We start from the raw sequence: 27,481 nt of genomic DNA, 5'->3' as shown, positions 1-27,481 counted from the left end.
AGCCACTGATATTTTTCTTACACTTCCTTCCTTCCTAATGATGTTCTGTTATTAAAAAGATAGATAATTTATATATGCTGCCTCCTCTCCTCAAAATTTGTCTTAAATGAATATTGTATTCAACCTAAATTGAGTTTGGTTAAAAATGTCTTTTTTCCTCTTGCAGCACCTGGACGTAAAAATGAAGACAATGTGCAAAGGACATACTAGCCCCAAAACATCTCTTTATCTTTACAGGGACCTGTGAATAATGAACATGTACTGATTACATTCAGCACACCAGCATTAATTAAGATAAATGGCTAAGTTATCATTATGAGTGGCATGCATTTATCCACATAAAGGTAAGGATAGCTTTGGGCACACAAAAGGCTATGTAAGTATAAGCTATCATCATTACCATAATCATCATCATGAGAATTGATTATTCCATGTCTGGCACAATTGAGGGCATCTTCTTTATTGAATGAAGAAGATAAACAGGCAAGTGTTGTATTCATTTCCCAGAGGGTTAAAAATAAGAAACAGATACCAAATGATTTGTTCAACTAGCTAATCTAGACAGTGAAAGAGGTAAAAAGGATTTGGCTAAACTACGGCCCCTGGAGTAACCATACCTGCTTTCTAATCCTGACATTCACCTATGGGTTTATGCAAGTTAATTACCCTTGCTTAGCCACTGCATCTTTATTTGCTTGGATGGACATTGCAGAGAACAAATGAGATTCTGCATCTCAAATTTCTAGATATATTTATGTAAGTGGTTTTCAATAAATATGAATTTAAGAAAGGGAAGAAGGAGGAAATAAAATAAGGAAAGCTGGATCCTGATTTTATCATCTTTTCTTTCCATTATACCTAATTTTCAGTGAACATACAGAAGATGTAACACACAGATTGACCAAAAAAAAAAAAAAAAAATAGAAAGAAAAACAATGAAAGACAAGACTGAAAGGAAAAAAAAATGGAGGAAGCTTGGGGAAGAAAATAAAAAGAGGAAAGGAATGGAAAAAAGAAGAATTTTAAAAAACCAAGAAGGAAGGGAGGAAAAAATAAAAGAAATAGGGATGAACAGGAAAGGAAGAAAGAATGGAAAGATGTATAAGGGAAGTAAGAAGAGGAAAATGAGAGAAAAAACAGGAAGGAAAAAATAAAATAGAGAAAGGTAATGAGTTTCTTAATTCGATATGGGACTTGTAGAATAATTTATATTTGCCATTGACTTTGTTACAGCGGGTAGCTAGTCAGACACGAACAGGGCAGGAGACAGCCCTCACACCCCACCAGGAAAGTCAGGTGACCATCAGGTGATGGTCAGGTAGTTGTCACACTGCCTCTCTAAAATAATAATTGGTCGCAGCCAGCACCAGGAAAAGGCAGTTTACCTATAGATAGAAAAAAAAAACTGAAACTGGTGACCAGTAGCTTTCTGATAAGATCTGTGGACTTAGGCGAGTGGGCTCACACACGCGCACTAAGAGGGAAAATGGCAGAATTTAACTGGCATAAGACCTTCTGGTGCAGTCCACCGGAAAAAGGAAGAATGCCTCAGGTTCTTCTGGAGCATGTGTATGACTCCAGTACACACACTGCACATGCTCACCTACCAAGCAGTAGCAAACCATTGCACACGTTGGTAACCCACGCCAAAAGAATCCAGGGGCAAGGGACAAAAGACCCCATAAGAATGCCAACATATAAAGCTCGAACTCCAGCACTTGTCCTTCAAGTCGCCTGCTTGAGCCTCTTTCAAGTATACTTTTCTTCCTTTCGTTCCTGCTCTAAAGCTTTTTAATAAACTTTCACTCCTGCTCTAAAACTTGTCTCAGTCTCTTCTTCCGCCTTATGCCCCTCAGTCAAATTCTTTCTTCTGAGGAAGCAAGAATTGAGGTTGCTGCAGACCCATATGGATTTGCAGTTGGTAAAAACTTTATATAGATTTTCAGCTCTGCCTTATGGTAAAGGGTGTGGATTAATTATAACCCTTGACTCTCAATGGTTACAGACCTATGACATTGATCTGGGCTCAATTAATTAGATGCTGTGTTAGAGCTAGGAGTCTTCCTTTTTACAGGTATGGGCAGGTTGTAATGTAAGACCAAAACATAATTTAAAAAATGACTCTACAGGATATTACTTCATTGGCATGAAAAATAACAGAGAATGTGTGAGTTGATCAATCATTTCCCATCATGAAGAAAGAAAATATATAAAAGCCTTATGAAATGAATCTAAAACTAGGACATGGTAGGCAAGTTAATGAAAAACTATGGTCTTAGCAAGAAACAAAAACTGTATTAGAAAAAAAACGTAGTTTGATGACACCGAAGACTTGCACATTTTATATTGTCTACCTTTAATCTCAAAAAGTTTTTAGTAGCACCCTAGAGGTTAAAAAAGAGGAGTAAGCCAACAGGAGCTGTTACATATATATTGAGGTTTATGATTTTCTCTTTTTTCCTTTCTTTTCCTTTTTAAAATTTTGATCCTTGGGGATCCAAATGTAACCATCAAGTCTTCTGGATGTTTTAACTAGTCTTTCCGTTGTGTTAAAGAACATATACTTTAAGCGCTTTCTATGTTAGTGTTTTAGGTATATTGGTTGGAAGGTCTTCATCTGTTCCCTCTTACTTTATCCTTAGCTCTTGTTCATTTGTACTATCAGTACCAAAATTATGGCTTTAAATTGAGGGCAGACGATCCCAAAACAGATTTGAAATTAGATACTACTCAGGTTGACATCCTGTTTTCCTTTTTGTTCTTATTTTTTTTCTTTTTTAGGAGTTACTGACACTAAACATGTTTTCAACTAAAATCTTTCTTAAACTGGAAAGATGATGGATCAGTTTTGCAGGACGGAAAGACCTCCAAATGACTTGGCTAGGCAGAGGCATATATTTTAGAACAACATTAAAAAAAATGTTAGTTGGGAATTGTTTAATATTCCACAAGAAGAACAACTAATGACCTAAAATTAGCAGATAATTTACAGTTCCCAGTCGCTGATATCAATTCCCTTTCAAAGTAAATCTGAATCTGAGTGCTATAAGGACAGCAGAGCTTTCATCATAATTTACCCAAGCTTAGCTACTTTCTTTTTTTTTTTTTTTTTTTTTTTTGAGACGGAGTCTCGCTCTGTCGCCCAGGCTGGAGTGCAGTGGCGCAATCTCAGCTCACTGCAAGCTCCGCCTCCCGGGTTCACGCCATTCTCCTGACTCAGCCTCTCCGAGTAGCTGGGACTACAGGCGCCCGCCACCACGCCCGGCTAATTTTTTATATTTTTAGTAGAGACGGGGTTTCACCGTGGTCTCGATCTCCTGACCTCGTGATCCGCCCGCCTCGGCCTCCCAAAGTGCTGGGATTACAAGCGTGAGCCACCGCGCCCGGCCCAAGCTTAGCTACTTTCTTACAATGCTGGACATGGATTTTTAAAAGAATCATGGCTTTTTATAAGTCACTGAGGGAACATCTTACTTAAATGCAGAATTTTGCACTCAGATATTTATTCAACAAATAGTTACTGTGTATCTCCTTCCCAGGGATTGTGGAGGAAACACAATTTAAATGTGAATCCTATCTTCAAGGTGGGAGAATCTAGGAAAGGGAATAAGTATAGAAGTAACTTTAATCCATGTTAGAAAGCACTGACTTTCATAAGAGAATTGCAATAAATTATGTGAAATGTTCCAGGAATAATAAAAACAAATAAAACGTAGCTTTTCTGATTGAGCCTGTCAATAGAAATGAAATGTTGGTCCCTAACACTTCTGACCCACCTTCATGACAGAATTCCTTAACAACCCCTCTACCCATCCTTTCTACTACAGACTGACCTCTACATCACAGACCTACCATGTGTCATTACTCAGTATTGGATGACAGATAAAAATATTTTTCATCCCTAAATATGGCAAAAGGTTTTTTCCTTGTAAATTTCAATTATCTCCATCATTATATTCTATCAAGGAACAAATATAGCCTTATTCAAACTGGAAAATTCATGGTTTTAGCAATAGCAATATTATAATTATGATAACATCCCAGGAGGAAAAAAAACATACTGGATTGATAAAATATTTTGCCTAGAAAACTGCTTGGCACATTTTGTAACACATGATAAAAAATTGGGGGATAAATGAATTAATGAATTCTAAAGTATTAACTATGTCTCTGCATTCTAATATTTCTCATTCTGTCAAATGCTTCAAATATACATGGGAGTCTTGAATGTGTTATTCAATGTAAAACTCAGTGCCCTTAATGGAAGTAGAGAGAATAAAAAAGCTCTAGGGTAGAGCAGCCATTTGCTGAACTGACTTGGAATCATGTAAGAGTTTAGCCCAGGTAATTAGGTTTACTGACATTTTGCTCAAGAAAGATTCCAGAGCATCTTTAACTTCCCTAGTTGCTAAAAATTTTAAAACACAATCTGGCACATATTACATAAAACCTAGGCCGGGAGCGGTGGCTCATGCCTGTAATGCCAGCACTTTGGGAGGTTGGGGCAGGTGGATCACTTGAGGTCAGGAGATCAGCCTGACCAACATGGTGAAACCCTGTCTCTAATAAAAATACAAAATTAGCTGGACAAAATACAAAATACTAAAAATACAAAATTAGCCAGACGTGGTGGCACATGCCTGTAATCCCAGCTACTCGGGAGTCTGAGGGAGGAGAATCACCTGAACCCAGGAGGCAGAGGTTGCAGTGAGCCGAGATCGCACCATTGCACTCCAGCCTGGGCAAGAAGAGCGAAACTCCATCTCAAAAAAAAGCAAAAAACAACAACAAAAAAAACCCCACAAACATTCAATCTGAATGTTAGATAATACACAATATGTTATTTATGGTATAGTGCTACATACACACTTACTATTGACACTCACACCTTGGTTTGTATATTTTACAGTTGTATTAATTCTTTCTTTTCCCTTTTTATTTTATCCTACTCAACTTCCTGTATTCAACTTGCATTTGAGACCATATTGAGAGAAAAGCCTGAGGTAAGATTTTTTTCCAAGGATAACAAAGTTACTATGATCTTCACAGGTTTTCTCAAGCAGCCCCATCAACTACTTGTGCAAACGATGGTGCCAATGCCACCGAAAATGCCACCTCAGTGGTCAAGACAAAGTTTGTCTACTTCAGTTCCCTCACAGGAAAAGTGGTATCAATAGAGTGCCACTAAAGCTTTGATGTGTTGGGGGCTTTCATATGTTATGTTATACGTTTCTATGAAACACATGCTCATTTTGGTTACTGCCTATAACAACCAGAAAAGTATGCAAACAGTGTTTATGGACCCTTTTTATAACCAAATCCACTTTTGGTAAACTAAAGATGCCTCATGCTTTTCCAGAGAATTACAGCTGTAAGGATGTTCAGGTACCATGACGTCTGCAGGAACTCAACAAAGTCCGAGAGATGCTTCAAGGCATTCTGAGCATAAAACAGACTTTTGTAGTGTGAGAGGCACTTATTTTAGAGGGCTTGGATTTTTTAGGATCATTTCTCTCCCCTCCATTGACGAGGCGGAGTCTTGTAGAAATCTAATTAACCTGCATATAGAGAGGGATTTTAATATATTCTATAGCTCCCAGGAATAAGACAATGAAGAGTTATTACATCATTACATTTTTCTAAATTCTTTGCAAATAATATTATTTTGGTGGACTGGAGGAAGAAGAATTAAACCAAACTTAAGGCCTCTGGATACAATGGAGGTTTTTCTTATCCGTTTTGCAAGAAAAAGAATAAATGTGAATTCAGTAGTGATAATGGACTGAATTTTCTGAGCTGGCAAAATGTATATTCTAAACTGATTTTCTGTTGTGTGAGATCCAATTACTTCTGTTAAACTATTTTAAAATTCAATATAGCTTCCTCCTATCTATGACTATTAGAAAGAGGGAAAGCATAGAATACGTATTTTCTAAGAATTCTTTTCCTAGTTATGTGACTCATAATAAAGAATTCATCACATTACATTGATAATTATTACTGATAGTAAAATTTAAGAGAAAACAAGAATCCTACTGTTTTCCATACTGGTGAATACAGCTTATACAATATACATACATGAGAAACTTGAAAAATAAATTACATGATCATACTATCCACAGAAAAATAAAGAATGACCTGAAAATAAAGAATTCTTATTAAATAGCTACACATATTTCAAAACAAATATGTAAAGATGTCATGTCAATTATTTAAGAAAACTACTTTTTCTTCCTCAGTTGAATATCTTAGAGGGAATAAAAACTATCCATAATATAATAATATAATAAAAAGAGGATTGATAATACCAGTTAACATACTTTTAAAAATCATTTTATACAGAAAAATCTTCCAAATATACTGCTTGTTCATAAGCCTCTTTGCAATTATCATTCAATACATGCATTTCTATTAAATTCAAGCTAAACATGACAACTTAATTTGTATGTGCTGTTTATTTTGTACTGTATTATACTGTGTATGTTGTTCCTTCTATTTGTAGATTTTCAGTAAGTGAAAGTGGAGGAGGGAGGGAAACGGGTCAGAAGTGACAGCAAAACTGAATCAGTGCGTCCCATGCCAATGAAGTAATGAAAACCCGCACTGTTCTAACAGCGGCAATAATGAATATAAATAGGCAAAGGGCGTTGAATAGCTACTGGGAGAAAAAGAATGAAGCATCCATTTCAAGAAAGAACCCTTTTCTGCCATCACAGATAGCTTTGTGGACTGGCTAAATTAGAATGCCATATAACAATTTCATGCTTTAAGGGAAGTCTTTGAAAGATAGTTCTCACATGTTTTTACTTAAGGAGTCTGATTAAATAATAGGAATTTTGCTTGTTGTATTAGCTGTATATGCTCACCTCTCTCTCCCTTTCTCTCTCCTCTATTCCTGCCACTTTCCTTTGCTTCCTCTCTCTTCCTCCTCCCTCCCCATCTCTCCGTGTGTGTGTGTGTGTGTGTGTGTGTGTGTGTGTATGTGTGTGTGTGTGCACGTGTGTTTGTGTGTGTATGGTGAATGACTTTGGAATAAACACTGATAATATACATCCAATAAACTTCATACTTTAATGATGCAATTTCATGGAAGGCCTAAAAAGAAGCCCAATTTTGTATTACCAGAAGAATATTTTGAATGCAGATTTGGGGTAATTTATGGGTCAATATCTGAATTGTAATCATTTTACATAGGAAACAGTATTTATACCTGATAACCATATGTCAGTTTATTTCAAGGTAATATACTAAGTTACCATAGTGTCAAAATACTTGCATTGTAATGGATTCTGGATATTTTAAATAATACCAATATGCTGATTTATTATTTACACAAAGATGCGATGCCGATATGTAATTACTCATCAACTGATTGTCTAAAGTAGTATATGTGTAATTACATTAGGCAATTTCTACTGATTATAAAAGTTTTTAATTGAAAAATGAGGACAGAATAATACAAAACATTTTGATGATTGATAGATTAAAAATGCTTAAATTTTAGGCCAGCAGCAGTGGCTCACGTGTGTAATTGCAGCACTTTGGGAGGCCAAGGCGGGTGGATCACCTGAGGTCAGGATTTCAAGACCAGCCTGTCCAACATGGTGAAATCCAGTCTCCACTAAAAATATTAAAAGTTAGCCAAGCCCGGTGTTGGGTGCCTATGATCCCAGCTACCAGGGAGGCTGTCGCAAGAGAATGGCTTGATCAAACCTGGGAGATGGAGGTTGCAGTGAGCTGAGATTGTGCCACTGTCCTCCAGCCAGGCGACAGAGTGACTCTCCATCTCAAAAAAAAAAAAGGTTAACTTTTAAATTTAAAAACTATAACTAAATTAAATGTTAACATTAAAAGTATGGCAGATGGTCCCTAAGAGTTATTTTGTGATACTGCAAAAATTTTTTGTGCCTATCTGCTCAAAACTCAATAGGTAAAATGCCTTGTTCTATTTCTGAAAATGTATAAAGATAATTCTTGAAACTACACAAATTAAACTATTTTATTTAAGTAAGCCTTGGATTTGTTTATGCAGCGTGAGACTATACATGGGTAATTTATAGGACAAGCCATATAAAATACCTCAGTTTTAGCTCCTCTATGTCACAGAAATTAAAAATGATAATATATTTACATGGAAAAGGAGGAAATATTACCAACATGTCCTACATGAAGATCTTTTATATTCTGGTTAAGTATAGCTTTTAAGATGTAATGCTTAAGTATCACCACAATTAAAATACAGCAAAATATGCTTAACTTTAATAATGCAATTATTCTATGGTTTTCTTCTGATAAGCAAAGTCAAATGTAAAATTCTTTCAGCTTACCACTTGACCTTGTTGATGTTGGTGGGTGTTAAACAGTCTAAAAAATGGAATTTATGGAGTTCATTTATTTGTAAATATTATGGGCAATGACAGGTATGCTAATGAAACATTGGAATAAAAGACAGTTATCATTTGAACAAAATTTTGATCTATGACAACTCGAAAATTTGCCAATAAACAATCTCTAAATACAGACAAAAGAAGGTCAATTTTAGTATTAAATAGCATTTTTGCTTGCAATGGTTAGACCTGCTTGCTTAAAAAAAAAACAATAAGAATAAAAAGGAAGCACAAAGAAGACCTGAAAAAAATGAATCAGCTTTCATCTAAACAGGATCTGAGCAATTATACTGAAATTCATGTAGTGTTCAGAATAGCAGTCCTAGACAGTAAATCTGACTATTATCCCAAATAGCATAATTACCTCCTCTCTACTAAATACTCTACGCTCTTTTCAAAAGGATGGGCAGAGGGAATAATTCTCTGTGGTTATGCAAATCCCGCCTAGAAAGAACACTATCAGTAATAACTATAGGTCAGTTTATTTCAAGATAATATACCAGGTGCCCACATTGTAAAAATACCTGCATTATAATTCTATTCCAGTTGCTATTTTTAATTATGAGCTTCTTCTCAATAGGAAACAATCCCACAGAGAACTGGGACAATTTATTTTAAATACTGTAAACAACAGAGAGGCTTTGCTTCTTGGATTTGAGATTCCTGTTCATCCTGAGAGCTCACAGCATGTTACGCCAACTGAACATACAGTATTGATAGATTCTCATTTCAAAATGTTTTGCCTCATGAAAGATGTTAAGTAGAGATTAAAATAGCTTTGGTTTTTAGTAGTAATTATTAAATATTATAAATTTGCTGTCCTAATAGTAGATTTTATGAAAATATAAATCATTACATAAATTAAATATGCCAGTCCTACCTCCATTGAACATAAATTCCAAGGAAAACATTTTATGACACAGCTCTGGACATATTCATTCAAAACTATGGATAACTATAAGAAAAAAATGTCTGCAAGATTTCTGCACCACATATTAATACCTGAATCTTGTTTGCTTAAGGAAAGACTTAGAAAGTTAGCAAACCTAATCAGCAATCAACTGAAAGAAGGTTTCTATCACTAGAAATTAAGTGGCAAGTTAGTATATAAAAAGGCAGTCAAATGGGATTGAAAGAAATTTCAAGAAAAATAAATATCTCAGTTAACAAGCATCTGTGCCTATACTTAACTTCTAGATTTTACAATAACGCATTTATGGAATGCTTATTACTTGCCAATCATGGTTTTAAATGCTGACTCATTAATTCATTCAATTTTTTGATTCCCATTTTAGAGATAGATCACAAAATCCTTAAGTAGCTTGCTGAAATCATTATGCTTTTAAATGCTCCAGGCTGGATTTGAACTCTTGTCTATCTTCAGAGATTATGACATACTAATAGAAAAGTAAAGTTGATGCCAGTAGTTACAGCATAAAAGAAAATAATGTAGAAACTATAATTCTTTGCAGGAATGATTTGGCACTGTAGAGGTTTCGGGTTAGTTACATGTTAGGGTTGAGAAGTGCCTTTTCTTCTAACTACTTGTTCTTAGAGTGTCTACAACATAGTATTGCTTATTGTTCTTAGAACATACCGTTTCACACTTCTGTACCTCTGAGTGTTGTTGTTATATTTGTTTGGTTTATCATGATGGAGATTATATCCACACACGAAAATCTGTGGGAGGCCAAGATGTGCAGATCACCTGAAGTCAGGAATTTGAGACCAGCCTGGCCAACACGGCAAAACTCCGTCTCTACTAAAAAGACAAAAAATCATCTGGGTGTGGTTGCGGCCTCCTGTAATCCCTGCTACTTGGGAGGCTGAGGCAGGGAGAATCACTTGAACCTGGGAGGCTGAGGTTGCAGTGAGCCGAGGTGGCACCATTGCACTCCAGCCTGAGCGACAGAGCGAGACTCCGTCTCAGAAAAAAAAAAAAAAAAAAGATTGTAACAAATATCTATAGTGTTTAAGATAGTAAGTTACTGACAAGGTTGAGTTTCTTTTTCAATCTTATTTTAACTGCCAATTACAAAATACGCTTTGGGCTACATATTAGGTACATCAAAGATATTTGTTTGTAGTTTGTAATAACTTAATTACCTAGAATAAATATGAACCATATATTATAAATTATGAATTCACAAATATACTAATATCCTCGATCACAGTATTCTTCATGGTGACTCTATGATAGCTGTAATTCCTGTCTGTCCATATGGAATTCTGTTAAATTTAATAATAACTTGCAACATGTCATAGCAAAATGTCCTATATTAGTATAAACTTGACCTTTACATAATGTAAATTAGCATTTGATGTTCAATGTGTTCTTTTTTTTTTTTTTTTTGAGACGGAGTCTCTCTCTGTCGCCCAGGCTGGAGTGCAGTGGCGCAATCTCGGCTCACTGCAAGCTCCGCCTCCCGGGTTCACACCATTCTCCTGCCTCAACCTCCCGAGTAGCGGGGACTACAGGCACCCGCCACCACGCCCGGCTAATTTTTTGTATTTTTAGTACAGACGGAGTTTCACCGTGTTAGCCAGGATGGTCTCAATCTCCTGATCTTGTGATCCACCCGCCTCAGCCTCCTAAAGTGCTGGGATTACAGGCGTGAGCCACTGCCCCCGGCCTGGTGTTCAATGTTTTAAGATTTGTTCTCTGACAGCCAAAGCCATGAACTGCTTTGTCAAAATAATAAGTTTCCTTAAACAAAATACGTTTTTGTATATATAGAGATAAACAACTAGTTTTACAGTTTTCAGTTTTATTAGCAAAATTCCTTATTTTATATCTAATGGAACTTCACAACCCCTAGTTTCCATAAGTGAACAAATAAAAACTTTGCATTGTTTTTAGGAAAATATTACTAAAAATAAAGTTTGGTAGCAAATCGTGAACACAATTTAAAACTTGTACGAAGTTATCAGATATTTTATTAGCTGTTTCTTCTCTTTCCACTAACCAGCTTTGCTGAAAATAAAAACTGTGGGTGTTAAGGGTGTCACTTTGGAATTAGAGTGTCTGTGTTTGAATGATAGATTCACTAATAAGACACATGGCCTTAAACATGCCCCAAGAATACTCTTCAATTTCCTCAGTGGAAAACTGGGCTAAAAATAGTATTTACCATTCATGGTTGGTGTAAGAATTAAGTGAAATAAACAATTCAGAGAAAGTACTCAGAACAAGCCTAGGTAGCCATAAATGCTTTGAATTTTTAGTAAATGCTATTCTTATAGTGTTCTAGGTATACTTTCCATTTCTGATTAGTAATATTAAGCCTTCATGAACAGCAAACCTTCTTTCACACCAGTTTACGCTGAAATTAAAAAATTTAGGAGGGCCTTCAATGAAGTCAGGATTAGATTGTAATGGTGTCTGCCTATTTATAGAGATATGGAAGCCAATTTATCAATCCATTGCTTAGATTATCAGCATCAGGTGAAGTACTGAATGTATCAATGGCATTGTCTGTGGGACATGGCAGAGTACTCACATTTGGTATTTAGGAATACATATTTTGGAAAGCAAACCTTGTCTTCAATAGTTTCAACTAAAGGAACATTGATTTGGCAAAGGCTGCCAGAGATAAACCCATGAAATGGTTATACTTGTGAGAAGCACATGACAATGAGCATATATTAGTCCCATCCTCTGTATATTATAAAATAAATAAACACAAACCTAGAGGTAGCAGTCATGAACACCTAGCTAAACACTATTCATTACAGTAATTTTACCTTTGAATAAATAAATCTCTATCATGTAACATTCTAACAACAAACTTGACTTTATCCTCTTACAATCTTATAGTTTGACTATTTCATGGCTTGAATTTTTTGCACTGTTTTGTTTTATATGGGAAAAGATTGAAGCTAACAACCTTACTTTAATAAATATGCTTAAAGATATTTCAAAAGCAGCCTTGTCAGTTATTCTTTTAGCATAGTCATCATGGTAGATTGCTAAAATGGTCATAATTCTCCATCCTTTCCCATATGAATGCATATTTTGCGAAGTAACTTTGCAGTTTTTCCCCTCACATGGTAGAGTCTGTTTTCCTGCCTTTTAAACTAGGCCCAGCCTTGAGACTTGCTTTGATTAATGGAATGGGGTGGAAGCAACATTGTTACACTGCCAGCCTTTGAATGTTCCTACGCTTGTGTCATTTCTGTCATGGCATGGGAATGAGCCTGAGCCAGCTTGATGGGGCAAAGGTGGGCTATAGTCCCAGGAGAGGACAAATGGAAGAGTTCAGCCAACATTAGCAAAGCAACCCAACACAACCCCTAGTGGACCACAGAAGCAGAATGTGTCCCACCAAGAACAGCTCACTATGGCTCAAGTGAGAAGAAATACCCAACTGGTAATAAATGTTTATTGTCTTAAGCCAGTGAGTCTTCAGGTCTTCAGGTAGTTTGCTGCATAGCAATGGCTGGTAGTATTCCCTGCACAGTTTATCCTTTCTTCTTATATAACTAATGCATATAATGTTCAATGTGTAATTGTGAAAAAAATAATGAATTGTATTTGCTAATATATTATATATCTGCAATGTATTGCACAGTTGCTTTACACCAGCCATCTTCTAAACATTTTGCACTTACAATTAATTTTCTCCCCCATAAAAATAGCAGCTGTGAGCCTTACTTTTCCAGCTGTGAGATAGGTGCCTATGCAATCACAAAACAAGGTTTGTCTCTTCTGAAATTTTTGCTGAGGATAGTAGAAAACCATGTGGCACAAACACTGATTCATCGAATTAGCAGTTAACTTAGTTAAAAAGATTATTCAATCTTTTGGCACTCATTTCCCCCATCTCTTTTTCCCGTACACACTTAGAAAGTGATTTTTTTTTTTTTTTTTTTTTTTTTTTTTTTTTTTTTTTTACTGTATGCTGTATGTTACAGTCTACTTTAGTCATTGCTCTATTTTTAGAATATGTCAGTACACACTGGCTGAATTCCACATTTTCTCATTAGTAACTTTTTCAGTGGTTTTTATTGCACTACATTTTATTTTTGAAAAGAAAAACTCACCTTTTACTAGGGTAGGACAGAGGAATAGGGTGAATATTTACTGATTTCATACCATAAACATGATCATGGTCTATTTTGGCCTTGGAAATTAAGATACTTTTAATTAAGTTTTGCCTTTGGCTAGCATGAGTGACACAGAAGTGTCCTTTTCTGTAGTTTTTTCTGGAAATACAACAAACTAAAAAATGCAGAAATACTATACTTTGTGTGTTAAGGCATTACCTTAAGTGTTGGTTCGTTTTGTTACTATAAAAAAGGTTGATATTTTTGGCTGCCCCTTAAGTAAATTTAATAACAACTACTAACAAAAATATTTGCAAAAGTATTTTACATATATCTAATCATAAATATCCACAAAATTCCAGTGAGAAAGGTAATTTCATACCCATTTTAAGGAAGATAAATTACTTATTCATGTTAACGTAGAAAAAAAATGAAAGTCTAGTTTGACTGACTTCAAAGACTACATTTTTCCCACTAGATTATAAAGTACTTTTATTTCTCCCAACTAAGAACTGTGAACATTTTTTAGATATATACTGATATGGAATCTATTACCCCAAAGCCCAAAGTGAAACTGAAGCAAAGAAAAAGATTAGAAACTCTCATCCCAGATGACTAACTCAGTGGTACCTGACTCAGAGGAATATTATACTGACATCTCTTATCATTTTGACTGATGTCCTGTTTCTGTCTCAGAAGAAAAGAACATTTTCCTTCCTCTGTCATCTGTGCGAACTAAGCAAGCAGGAGATTGCTTTTGACTCATTCTAATTATCAAAACTGCTTTCTCACTCTCATTACATGTCTTTGGTCTCTCTGCTGAACTACATTGCTTCAGCGATTTTGTATGCCAGTTAATGGGCCTTCTAGCACATATATTTGTATCATCTTTCTTTGCTTTATTGTGAGATAGAAAGAAAAAAGAATCGAAATGCAAAATGCCTTTCTATCACCATTTAGCCTTCAATTTGCATTATTTCACCCATTTCTTCATGTCATTACTTGTAAATTATAGTACTTAGTTATAAAAAAATTTCATGGCTAATTTTATCAGATATATAACCTGCTTTGAGTGCCTATGAAGATTGTAGAAAGATTAAACTTTTGAACAAGAACTATTATTAAACAACAGTTGGAAAACTAAAAAAAGGGAAATGTAGAAAATAAATAATGATGTTAGATTCCTATACTGTGAGTAGTTACCTTAAGCAAATAATTATTCAAGAAGTAAAAGTTATTAGTATGAGTAGGATAGAGAAGTTAAAAGCGTAATGCTTAGAAAACCATAATGGATTATTAGGAAAGGCTGAGACGCTCATCTTTTATTAAACATCAAAATCTATGGACTAATGTCAAAGATAAAATGTGTGTGTTTTCATCAATCACACCACATGCTACTTCCAGAAATAGAATACTATCCTAAATGGACCATATTTCAGAACCAGTATGATATGTCTAAATAAGATTCCTTCAACATGAGTGTGGCCAATTCACCTAGTATTGTTTTCCTGTTATGAATAATTTTATGACAACTGATGTGAAATAAACAGTCAAACTCTGGCCTTCTGGGGCCAGGAAGTATGGTTAATAATGTTAAATAGAAAGTAACATGACATTCATACTTCTGCCTAAAGGCAGATCCACTTTTAGCCCAGAACCCAATCAGGAAGTGGCTCTTCCATCCAGAGGAGCAGAGTATAAAACCTCCTTTTCATCAACAAAAGACACAGGGAAACCTCACTTCATCACACTCAGAAAGAGCCATGCAAATAGCAAGAACAGCTATATTCTATAGTTAGCACTTACCTGGTGACCAGCGTACCACAGAAACTAAAGGAAGAAAAGTAGATCCTCCCTAGCAGCACATCTAAAAATTTTGTATTGTCAGGAAATTTTTGCACAATCGCTTATATAAAGGCTGACCATTTCTGCAATTAATATTAAGGTTTCACCTCAAGAAAGCCACTTCCTAGCACAGATACAGGATCAATAAGAAAGTGGGACAAGAAAGTCAATGGCAGAGCTTTGAAAAGGAATCAGAACTGGACTGGAACGGAGATGACTGCCTTAAACATAGTTTGAGTGTTTGTTTTGTCTTGTTTTATTTCTGTTTCAAAAACCATAAAATTAATACAATACTCCTGTTACATACCATACTTTGAAGTTTTAAAAATATATATTCCATTTTTTTTTTTTTTTAGAGACTTAATCTTGCTCTGTCACCTAGGCTGGAGTGCAGTGGCACGATCACGGTTCACTGCAAGCTCTGCCTCCCGGGTTTACCCCATTCTTCTGCCTCAGCCTCCCGAGCAGCTGGGACTACAGGTGCCCACCACCATGACCAGCTAATTTTTTGTATTTTTAGTAAAGACAGGGTTTCACCATGTTAGCCAGGATGGCCTCGATCTCTTGACCTCGTGGTCCACCCACCTCGGCCTCCCAAAGTGCTGGGATTACAGGCGTGAGCCACTGTGACTGGCCAAAAATACATATTGTATGCTGTGCTTACATTCATAGAATGAGCTCCATTATTTTCTAACAATACTTATTATAGCTCCAAGTTTAACACACATGCAAACACACACACACCTACACTAGTGTCATCAAAAGAATTCTGGACTTGAGAACATTGCTTCTTCATTTCAGTGATATTGCTGATCCCCAGAGTGAGCAAAGTGACTCTTTAGGGCAAGCACCTCCAGAGTATAGAGTCCTAATAATGGTATCCCATTTAGGGAGTTTCTCAATCTTCCACCCAACCATTCGTATACATATGTAAGTGGTTTGATTTTTGTGATTCATTCACACACATTATGTTAAATAGAATATTGCTATTCTCATCATTCATATAAGTTAGGTTTAGGATATAAATTTATTGTCACAAAACTCATAATGTTATTTTATATAATTGACTTAATAGCTTTATATATTTAAAGTATCCTTTACTTATACACAAAGAAGTAAGTGAAGATGACAATTATTCAGTGAGAATGAATACATCAGTTCAAAGCTAGGTTTAGGATTGAATATTTTCAACAAGGAACTTTATTCCCCATTCTACTTTATATATGAAGGTAGGCGCCATTGTTTGGGTCAAAATGAAACCGTTTTCCATTTTATTAAGTTCAAATGAAGTCTTTGAAATATCACATACCAATTGTCATGTGTTCCTTAAGGTACACTGGTGCTTTCATATTAAATAGCTTGTCCAACCCTTTTACCACCTATACCAGCCAAATTTTACCAACACAGCTTTGCATACAAATCTGACTTCCCTTTCAGTTGGCATACTTCTTGTTTGAGCTGGCACTAATTGATCAATACGCTCATACTTCAGCTGTTCAAGCAGCAGCTAACCAGGCAGCCACAACAAACACAATTCTGGCAGCTCCTAATGTGTGTCTCTGCCTGTAATTCAGATGCTGTTTGTAAAGAGTTTATATGTAGACCACGTCGCTCTTAGAAAGCTCAGTGTTAGGATTTTAAACAGAAAGCTTATTAGGCATACAGTCCTGCAAATTAAATCATTTTAAGTAGTTGCTCAAAATAGTTTGGGAAGACAGAGTGCATGGTAATGTATTTTTATACACAAAAACTAACATCTTCTTGGACAAATGTACTGCTATAGAAAATGACAACACTCTGGCAAGAAGCATTAAGCATTGATTCAATTAAGCACTATATCATTTACCTAAAAGAACAAACTGATTTCTTCCCAATGTAAATCACAGAGATTGTGGAGAGAAGGGGTGTGTATGAGAAAACTAGATTTTTTTTTTCCACTTGCTTTAAGCATATTTGGCAGGAAATATAATTTAGTACAATTAGGGATGAATGCATTTACTCAAAACCTCACACAGTTCATTTCACTGAACACTCTGAGCAGATTCAATGTTAGTCACCATTCTAGGTGCTATGGTGGTAGAAAAATAAACAGAACTAAGTGCTTGCACTACAAGAGCTCACAGTATACTGAAAAAGACAAATGTTGAGAAATTCTAACTGCAATGCACTTTTTGTAGCACTATGCTATAGGAGCCCATGTTTAGGTGAGGAATTCTCCCTTAGGAGCACATTTAATCTGGATTTTGAAATGGTTGGCTTTTGACCACCAAGGAATGGAGTGGGGGTAGAGAGAGCATTCCAGTCAAGGGAACAGCATAAGTAATTGCATGGAGGCATGAAGCCGTATCATGTATCTGGGGTTTTAAACCGATCCAGAATGAATAGACCAGATTATATGGGGGAAATAAGGTTAGAAAAGAAAAGAAAGCAGTTGGCAGTGTTCAGTGCTATGCTTAGAAATCTCAGACCCTTTAAGTGAAATGGTAGATAATTAACGTTTCTAAATAGGTATGTGGTTATATGAGATCCATTATTGGAGGAAGTCATATTCATAGAGGGGAATGGAATAGATAAAAGGATACTCTAGTAATCCAGGGAAGACAGTGGTGACAGTCAGCTAGAGAGAATCAGGAAGATTAGAGTGACATTTTTAAAGATAGAAATTGGGAGGCTCATGCTTGTAATCCCACCCAACACTTTGAGAGCTGAGGCAGGTGAATCACTTCAGGTCAGGAGGTTGAGATCAGCCTGGCCAACATGGTGAAACCCCATCTCTAGTAAAAATACAAAAAATTGGCTAGGTTTGGTGGCAGGCACCTGTAATCCCAGCTACTTGGGAGGCCAAGGCATGAGAATTGAACTGGGGGATGGAGGTTGCAGTGAGCCGAGATCATGCCTCTGCATAGCAGCCTAGGTGACAGAGCAAGACACTGTTTCAAAAACAAAAAGAAAACAAAAGAAATTGGGAAAGTTTTCCAAAAGATTATATGCATTGTAAATAAATAAATAAATGAAATATCCCCACAACGCTAAACTTTCTAATTATCGAAACACTGCAAGGAAGCGTAAGAAAACAAATGTATAAAATTATTCGATGTCTCTCAAGCAACATAGTTACCAAAATGTGAAAGACACTGATCTGGCAGTCATACGTCTGGTAAGGAGACCTGTATTATAGCTAATATTAAGTATTTGACCAGAAAATGGTTATTACAAATATTATATTTTTTCTATATGCCACATGTAAATACTAATGTAAACATCAGTTAAAAAACAAAACTTATCTGCAAACATGAAAAATTATTCAGTGATTACACATTGTTCAAACTAAATTATATATTATCATAGAGTTCTATGTTACATAATGAACAAAAGTTATGTATTACTGAATGTGAATAATTTAGATCTCAGACTGAATCTAAATTATACCTCTAAAAAGTAAGTTGTTATTATTACGTCTCATAGAAAGCCCAAAGATGGCACAGGAAATAAAAATTACATGTTCAAATTATGTGTACAGATACAGATACATGTATTTTGTACATGATATTTGACTATAATCCTGATACACCTTTCTACACCTTTCATAAGCATTTTTTTTTTTTTTTGAGATGGAGTTTTGCTCTTGTCATCCAGGCTGGAGTGTAGTGGCATGACCTTGGCTCACTTCAGCCTTCACCTCCCCAGTTCAAGCGATTCTCCTGCCTCAGCCTCCTGACTAGCTGGGATTAAAGGCTTCCACCACCACACTGGCTAATTTTTATGTTTTTAGTAGAGACAGAGTTTCGCCATGATGGCCAGGCTGGTCTTGAACTCCTGACCTCAAGTGATCTGCCCACCTCGGCCTCTCAAAGTGCTGGAATTACAGGCATGAGCCACCGTGCCCAGCCCATAAGACTTTTTATTTACGAACGCTTTTCCTCATTTCATTTTCACGTTAAATCTACAATATTATAAACACCTGTGCTTTTATGAATACTGCCTCTTCCTTTCATATCACCAGCCCCAGAGTGGCTAGCTAAATAAAGTATTTCAATTTCCAATTTTTGTACTTGACTTGGTTTAGATAGATACCAGATGACATTATTACTTTGGATTTCGGCTATCATTTGGGGTACACAACAGTAAAAAAAAAAAAAAAAGGATCATAATATTGTTTTGAAAGTGGCTACATTTGGGGGAACTACCAGATATACTAGTTTTCATTTACAGTAACAATTCTAAGAATGATGCCTATTGCTGGAATTCTCCATATCTTATTCCATTTTAAATTACACTCTGTTACTGGAAGATATGAAAACATTAATAAGGCTTGAGAAATGCTCCACATGGGTAATATTTAAGTCATTAGGGTCAGAGCCATGTGAAATTTTTCATGCATAAAAAGATGAGCTTGTTAAGGCAAAATATTCCTACCATGTCCTTTCATTTGTAATATAGAATTATGTTTGGTTCATCCATATTTTACCACGAGAGCGTACAGATGCAACAAGCACACATGGGGACCATCTCATATATCTCTGAATCACTCAATATGCTTTGCAGTGCCTTGCATTTATAAAAACTATACTCAATGCATTTATGTAATATGCTTGGTTTTGAAACATTTCAGTTGAAAGGAAAATCTAAAGGTCAATGCTTACTCTGTTAAGATAAGAGTTTTCATATTTAGAAATAACAGCCTAATATGCAGGAATTCAACAGTCACATATTGTTAAGAATCTAAGTGACAACAGAGTAGTAGGTTTTCTGGAACACCTGAATATATAAAGTTTAAGGCACTTGCACACAGACAGATATGGCAATTGTTCATTGCTTTTTCCCTAAGTATGCTTATTTTAAAAGAGGAAAGAAAACTATTTCATTGTGTCACATGCATACACGTGTCCTCCAAATTGTCTCACTAAAATATATTACTACCTGAATTATACTTACAGGTATAATTCAAAGTGATGCCTACAATAAGTTCACTGAAAAAAATCTTTTTTTATAAAAATACCACTTTAGATACAGAAGTTCAAAACCCAGTACATAATTAAATACTTATGATGGATTTTACTGAGTGCTTAATGCATGTAAAATTTCCTTTGACAATTCAAATTTAAACTCACTTTAGTTCTTATAAATCTTGCAAGAGTATAATTGACTTAACATTTTTTCAACCAAACGGCTAATACATTACTTTCATTTCTATCTGGATTTTTATACAAATGAGAATAAGAAATGAGAAAAAAAATTCTACCTGGTAATAATCAACAGAGAAGCAGCTTGGGAAAACCAAATACATTTTTTTCTCCTCTCCTGTGCAGTCTTTTGTATAAGTTTTTGGTGATTTTGAATATGATTCATTATAACTAACACAGCAAATAGGGTAAAATTAATTTTAGAGTTGCAAATATTCTGATAGGAATCAGCAGAGAGAATGATCTAGGCAGAAATTAACAATTTTTCTCCAGAGATTATGAAACCAATTTTCCACATGCCAAAGATAAATGCATGTGCAGAATGATCTAGATAAAACGGTATTTTTCTACAACTTCAAGTACAAACAGTTTATATCAGGCCACAGTTCTCTTTCCCTGACTCATCCACTTATGACTTCTCCAGAAAGTTGAACTTGAATGGAAAAAATCCTAAAGAAGGAGCCAGGAGATCTGGGATCCAGTGTTGTTGCCAATCCATATATTTGGATTACTTCTGTTAATTTCTGTACAAGTTAGTTTTCTCTAGAATTGAGAGGTAAAACCAGATTTTTCCTAAGATACTGGGAACTCTAAAATTCTGCTTCTGGCTTCTGATGCTTACCACACAAGAAAAGCTGAGTGCCTCACCTAATAACTTCCTGTGTTTTATCAGGATTTTCCTCGTCCTTAAACTTTAGAAACAATGGGACTTATCATATCCCAGTAATATGAATCTGTATTTCCACTAGGATTGATTATCTGATCTGTATCTTACTAAAAGTTCTTTGCAAACAGAAATATGTAGTCATTCTTTTACATTTTTGTTTGACGCTGACTTAAATAATCTCTCACTGTTTTTCTCCAAACCTGGTTCAGCCATGCTGATCTCCCCTATATCTCCATTAAACTGCTCTTCTTTAACAAATCTACCTATCGAGCTTTACTTCTTTTTTATCCTTCAACTACAGCTTTTTATCTGCTTTTTGAGATCTTTCTCGAGCTAAAGAAATTGGAGCTATCACTTTCTTTAGGTTAGAGCTACATTTTGCATGTATTTGGCTGTGGAGGTTTTTATGTAACACATCCATGGCAAAGTAGAAAGAGTGAGAGCCATACTCAGCCAAGTTTCCTCCCTCCCTCTTTTTCCCTCCCTCCCTTCCTCCTTCTTTCCTTCTGTTCAGCATTTATCTGAGCCCGATAATGTTATAGACACAAAGTTAAACACTTTTAATGTAAAGATTGCATTGCCCTCCTACGAGAAGGGGCAGGTATATGCAAATATAGCCACAATACATTCCTACAAAGGCTAATGAAGACACGTGTCAAATCTTTTTTTTATATATATATATACATATATATATATATGTATATATTTTGGGTTGTCAGCTAGTTTGAGGAAAGAGCTCAGGTTTAGGAATGAAAGAAGCCTATCCACTCCACTTACTAAACTGGTTTGTCTTGAAAAAGTTCCTTAGCTTTTCAGGTGCTCAATTTCCCCGTATGTGAAATACGGAAAATAGTATTCTCCTTCTCAACTTTTAGTAAGAATCAAATAGATAATGTATCACAGTGCCTGACACAATTAGCAATAAATAAACTACATATGCCATATTTTTGTAGATACCTGCAAGCATATGTATACATTCGTGTGTGTTGAAGGCAAAGCCTGTTAGTCCACATCACTTTCCCTAACATGAATCTTGCATGCAGTATTTAATAAGTATTTCTAAATTTACTACTTCTGATGAATGTATCTGTCCAGGTTTTCCTGGGATTTTCCTGAGTATATGATCTGTCTATAGTCAGAGCAAACACCTTTAGGCAGATGCCCCTGCAGCCTGTATATGCTGCTTGTATAAAGGGAACCCACTTTACTCAGAGAGCAGATTGAGTGAAACTCAAGACCTACAACACAGGGTAACAGTGACTTTCCTTTGCCCCCTTTCAGGCTGTATAACTAAGGCACCAGTTGCACCTTTTAGCTGTGTGCACCAGTGTTAGACAGATTGTATTCATGGCAAATGAAATGTTCTCTCCCTCTGTGTTATATGTTGAATTGTGTCACCTCAAAACTCCTATGTTGAAGCCTTCACCGCCAACATGACTGTATTGGAGATAAGGCCTTTAAGGACGTGATTAAGGTAAAATGAGATCTTAAGAGTGGGGCTCTAATCCAATAAGACTGGTGTCCTTATGAGAGAGGAGTGTGCACAGAATAAAGACCACATGAGGAAACAGCAAAAAAGTGACCATCTGCAAGCCAAGAAGAGAGGCCTTGAGTGAAAACAAACCTGCTCAACCTTAATATTTGACTTTCAGCCTCCAGAACTGCCAGACAACAGATTTCTGTTTAAGTCTCCCAGTCTGTGGTATTGTGTTATGGCAGCCCTAGTAAACTAATATACTCAATATTAAAATGCTGGCCACGTACTGTACATATCTAGTTAATCTATTCCATGTCAGAGGCAGAAGGGATTCTGGGAAACAAGGCTCACTTTCTTGAAAACTACCATTTATATTGTGTGTTTATAAAACAATCTGACAGTTATATAACTTTGCAATAATCATAAAGTTGTAGTGACCAGATGGATGTGAATCCAAGTAGTCTGGTACCAGAGTCCATGCTATAATCATAGCATTTTTCTCCCCACCATTTGTAGCAACAATCAACTTTTGGCTTTGCAAAAATTGGTCCACATCTGGAAATTCTTGCAAATTGAGCATAAGAACATTACATGGCAGGGTGGTTAGGAATATTAGAAATAATGTGTATAAACTAATTGATATACAGTAGGTGCTTACTATATAATCCTTTTTATTATGTGATGTTTTCTAAACACTGACTCAAATTGTGCTAGAAATACATTTCACAAAAATAGCTTATGACTTTTTCCACTAGTCAGTCATGAGACAAGAAGCAAAAATACCCCTGAAGATGATAATACGCTTTAACAATGGGAACAATTTAACTAGTGGCCCTGGCCTGCCCATGTGGGCAGTGACATCCCTGGGTGTGGGAAGCAGTAGCTACTGGAACATAAATCCAAGATTCTGATTCCATTTGTCTTTTCTCTGAGTGAAGAAGCAAGCAACGTGTTTCCTAAATGGAAGTATATGAAGGTGTTTGGGTTACGGTGCTGCACCCAAATACTTTCCATTAGGATAATCCATGCCTGAAAGATCTTTCCTAAAAAATCATTCATTTAAATTAAGAATCACCTTATCTTGATGCATGTAAATTTCCTTAGAAAGGATACAATAACAGTGACCTACATTTTTAGTATGTGAGGTCTTATTTAACTGCCTTATTTTAAAAGAGTCTCATAATTAAGATACAAGCAGATCCTAATTAGAGTTAATGTCTGAAAAAAGAAAAACACACATATAAAAGGGCAGAGCTAGCCTGACTTTCAAATAAGCTAGCTGTTTTTTAAATTATACTTTCTCCATACTTGCTTATCAGGTAGACAACAACTTAACATAAAATTAATAAGCCTCATAAAGGAAATTACAGAAAAACGATTGATTATATATATATATATTTGAAGGAAAATCAGCCACATTCACATAGTAAGTGCTTTGTTTTTCTTTCTCTTTCTTCCTTTCTTTCTTTTTCTTTCTTTCTTTCCTTCCTTCCTTCCCTCCCTCCCTCCCTCCCTCCCTCCCTCCCTCCTTCCTTCCTTCCTTCCTTCCTTCCTTCCTTCCTTCCTTCCTTCCTTCCTTCCTTCCTTTCTCTCTCTCTCTCTCTCTCTCTCTTTCTTCTTTCTTTCTTTCTTTCTTTCTTTCTTTCTTTCTTTCTTTCTTTCTTTCTTTCTTTCTTTCTCTCTTTTTTAGACAAAGTCTTACTCTGCAACACAGGCTGGAGTGGAGTGGCATGATCTCAGCTCACTGCAACCTCTGCCTCCCGGGTTCAAGAGATTCTCCTGCCTCAGCCTCCCAAGTAGCTGGGATTACAGGTGTGTGCCACGCCCGGTTAATTTTTGTATTTTTACTACAGACAGGGTTTCACCATGTTGGCCAGGCTGGTCTGGAACTCCTGACCTCAGGTAATTCACTCACCTCGGCCCCCCAAAGTACTGGGATTACAGGTCTGAGCCACCGCGCCTAGACATTTAAAGATAGAAGTATGTCATGGTCTAAAAAATGGCAAGCAGGCACATATTTTCTATTTGTCATTGTTTAATGGACGTCAGGATGGCACAACTAGGGGCAAATTACCTTTATCTAAAACAAAATTACATAATAGTGATATAAAAGTCTCTCTTTTTCTCTCTGTGTATAGACATACACCCAGATGAACAACCTCATGAAAAGCACATACACAAATGCACACACACTGACAGAAAATCTTATTCACACACACGCACATGAACAAGGAATTTATTAATATTTTCACAGTGATCAATTATGAACTTTTACGGAAAGTATAATCTTTGTTTTTTTTGGCTTGTTTGTCCAAGAGCACAATAAACTCAATAATTAATGTTATTAACCAACGGAAAGCAAGGATCCCAGAATCTGCCCATCTGGATTGTCTAAGGTTGGAAGCAAACAAGGTGATCCCAGTTATGTTGTATTTTGGGAACAGATTTCTCTTGTGCATATATCAATTTTTTCTTGAAAGCATGAGATGTGATTATTTCTATAACATCGTCAAAACTCTTATAGGCATAAAATATTTATTTGTTTTTAAACTCTAAACATAGATTTAACTCAACCTTCTGAGGCTGTGGCTCCCACAGGTTGATTACATGCTACAAAAATAAACTCTAAATTTGCTACCCTTTAATTTAATTGAGAGTGTCTACTCTACTTTTACTCTGAATTTTGGGACAAGGTGAAAAGAAGGTTCTTCTTTAGATCCTTTTTATATCCCTCAATTGCTTCCTAATTTTTTTTCCCCTCCAGAGCCAGTGACCCAACTTTCTATTTTCATGCATGCTTGATCACATCCTTTTCTACATTAAAGAGGTGACTCAAAATTTGGTAAAAGGTAAACATAAATAGGTTTTATTGAATATCTAAGGTGAATCTATTCTAAAGACCAGAAATAATTCTGTCTAAATTCCCCCAAACTTCTCATAACAGGAGAACAACTTTATATAATGCAAGTCATTGGCAATAACTTGGGGCCTAGAGGGCATCTTTTGCACATATGATATGCCTGTGTTGCATGATGAGCTATATCTTATTAGTGAAATTATGTTATTGTAACACTTAAGCACTTACTAGGGGTCTGAAATGTTAATACAGCAGCTATTTGCCTAGATTACCAACGCCAAGGGAGATGGAGTGTCTGATGATTGTGAGCATCATGGCAAGAATGTTTCAGGTTTACATAGGTAACAATTTATAATATCCTGCTTAAACTTTTTGTAAGACCTTATTTGTATAACAAAGCAACAATATAATGACAAACAGTCAAGGATGAAACAACAATTCTGTAATAATTATGAGAAGAAACACTATAGAGAGAAAGCCCATAAATTAACAGAAAGTGCCCTAAACACCATAGTAGTGAATAGAACTTAATTTTTTCACTGTTTTAAAGGGATGTTATTTCCCTTGCTGACAATCTCAGTTGAATACTCCACTCCCAGGCCTCATCCATCCAGTCCTTGGCCCTCTGACAGGACCTAGCTCTTATTCACCAGGAGAGGAGTCTGCTTTTAAATTTTTGAATAAATATCTATACTGAAATTATAACTCATGGACACAGGAAGGGGAACATCACGCTCCGGGGACTGTTGTGGGGTGGGGGGAAGGGGGAGGGACAGCATTAGGAGATACACCTAATGCTAAATGACGAATTAATGGGTGCAGGAAATCAACATGGCACATGGATACATATGTAACAAACCTGCACATTGTGCACATGTACCCTAAAACCCTAAAGTATAATAAAAAAAAAAAAAAAAAAAAAAAAAAAATAAAAAATAAAAAAAAAAAAAAAAAAAAAAAAAATAAAAATGAATTTTTTATACTGCTCTGTCACAAAAATACAGACCCAGACAAACGACCCTAACAGAAGTTATTTTGAAAGATACAACAAGAGCAGATGTCTGATAAGAAACTAGGTTTCCTCCAAGGGCCTGCAGAGAACAGTTCTGGGGTCAGTAAGTCGATTCTCAGTAGGAACAGAAAAGCTATAAAAACCCTTGCAGGTACCCCCATTGAGCTACTCCCATTCCTTTTGGTTCCTACCCTTAATCAGACTCAGATTCAATACTTCAGGGTTAAAAGTGAGGGTGGCAGGGAGGGACTCACTAGACCAAAGAAATATAATTTAAGCTAGTTACAAAATCTACCATAGAACCAATTCCTATAACCACCATTAACAACCTAAAATAAAAGGAAATAAAATGGTGCCAGAGATATTTAAAGCTAAGGTTTTAGCCATAAAAAAAAAAAATTCTGTCTGGTAGATCAATAATTCAGTTCTCTGTTGTATCTTTGGCTTTCATACAGGTAAAGGTCTTTTTGTTTCTGAAAATATAAACCTGACAACTCTATTTGATTTTTTCACCTTATAGCTACACCTTTACTAAAAAGATTACCAGTTGGGCCATCAATATTTAAACCCGAGAACCTTGTCTTTTCAAATAGCAGAAGAATTAGACGGTAAATTGGTATTTGGTGCTAGCTTCCAAAATCTAGGTAACATATCCCTAAGGCATCATGCTGTTGGTAATATGAATCATCAAACTTAACTGGAATGTCTTTAAGGATTTAAAAGGAAATGTGCATTGGCTGCAGGAAGTGTATTGGAAGAGCAGTGTTCAGCTAAACTGTACAGTTTTTTTTTTTGTTTGTTTATGTGTTTCCTATCAGTGGTATCTGGACGAAGGGCAGGATTTTTGCTAATGCTCTCCCCAGTTCCATTTGCCTCTAACAGATGCTATGAAACTGCTCCCAGTCCCACTGCTGGATGTGCCTTGCTGATTTGCTTCTGTTGATCACAAATGCTCTCTGTTATCTCAGTGTGACCTGTCTGTGATTCTGCAGTATAAACTAAAATAT

General features: G+C 35.9%; 1 protein-coding gene across 8 annotated transcripts in view; it reads right to left on the bottom strand.

Moving 5' to 3' along the window:
• The window catches only part of PCDH7 (protocadherin 7), a 423,650-nt gene that overhangs the window by 25,438 nt on the left and 370,731 nt on the right, over window positions 1–27,481 (bottom strand). Inside the window, exon 3 of one of the 8 annotated variants that reach the window (XM_063619463.1) lies at window positions 24,203–24,565. The exons of the other annotated variants lie outside the window; for them this stretch is intronic. Coding sequence (XP_063475533.1) covers window positions 24,513–24,565 — 53 coding nt within the window. The 3' untranslated portion in view covers window positions 24,203–24,512. Of the gene's footprint in view, window positions 1–24,202; window positions 24,566–27,481 lie in introns of those variants that run through there. 8 annotated transcript variants of the gene reach the window in all.

The sequence above is a fragment of the Symphalangus syndactylus genome, chromosome 16 (assembly GCF_028878055.3).
Source record: "Symphalangus syndactylus isolate Jambi chromosome 16, NHGRI_mSymSyn1-v2.1_pri, whole genome shotgun sequence".
Taxonomy (NCBI): domain Eukaryota; kingdom Metazoa; phylum Chordata; class Mammalia; order Primates; family Hylobatidae; genus Symphalangus; species Symphalangus syndactylus.
This window is presented reverse-complemented; position numbering and strand designations above follow the sequence as displayed.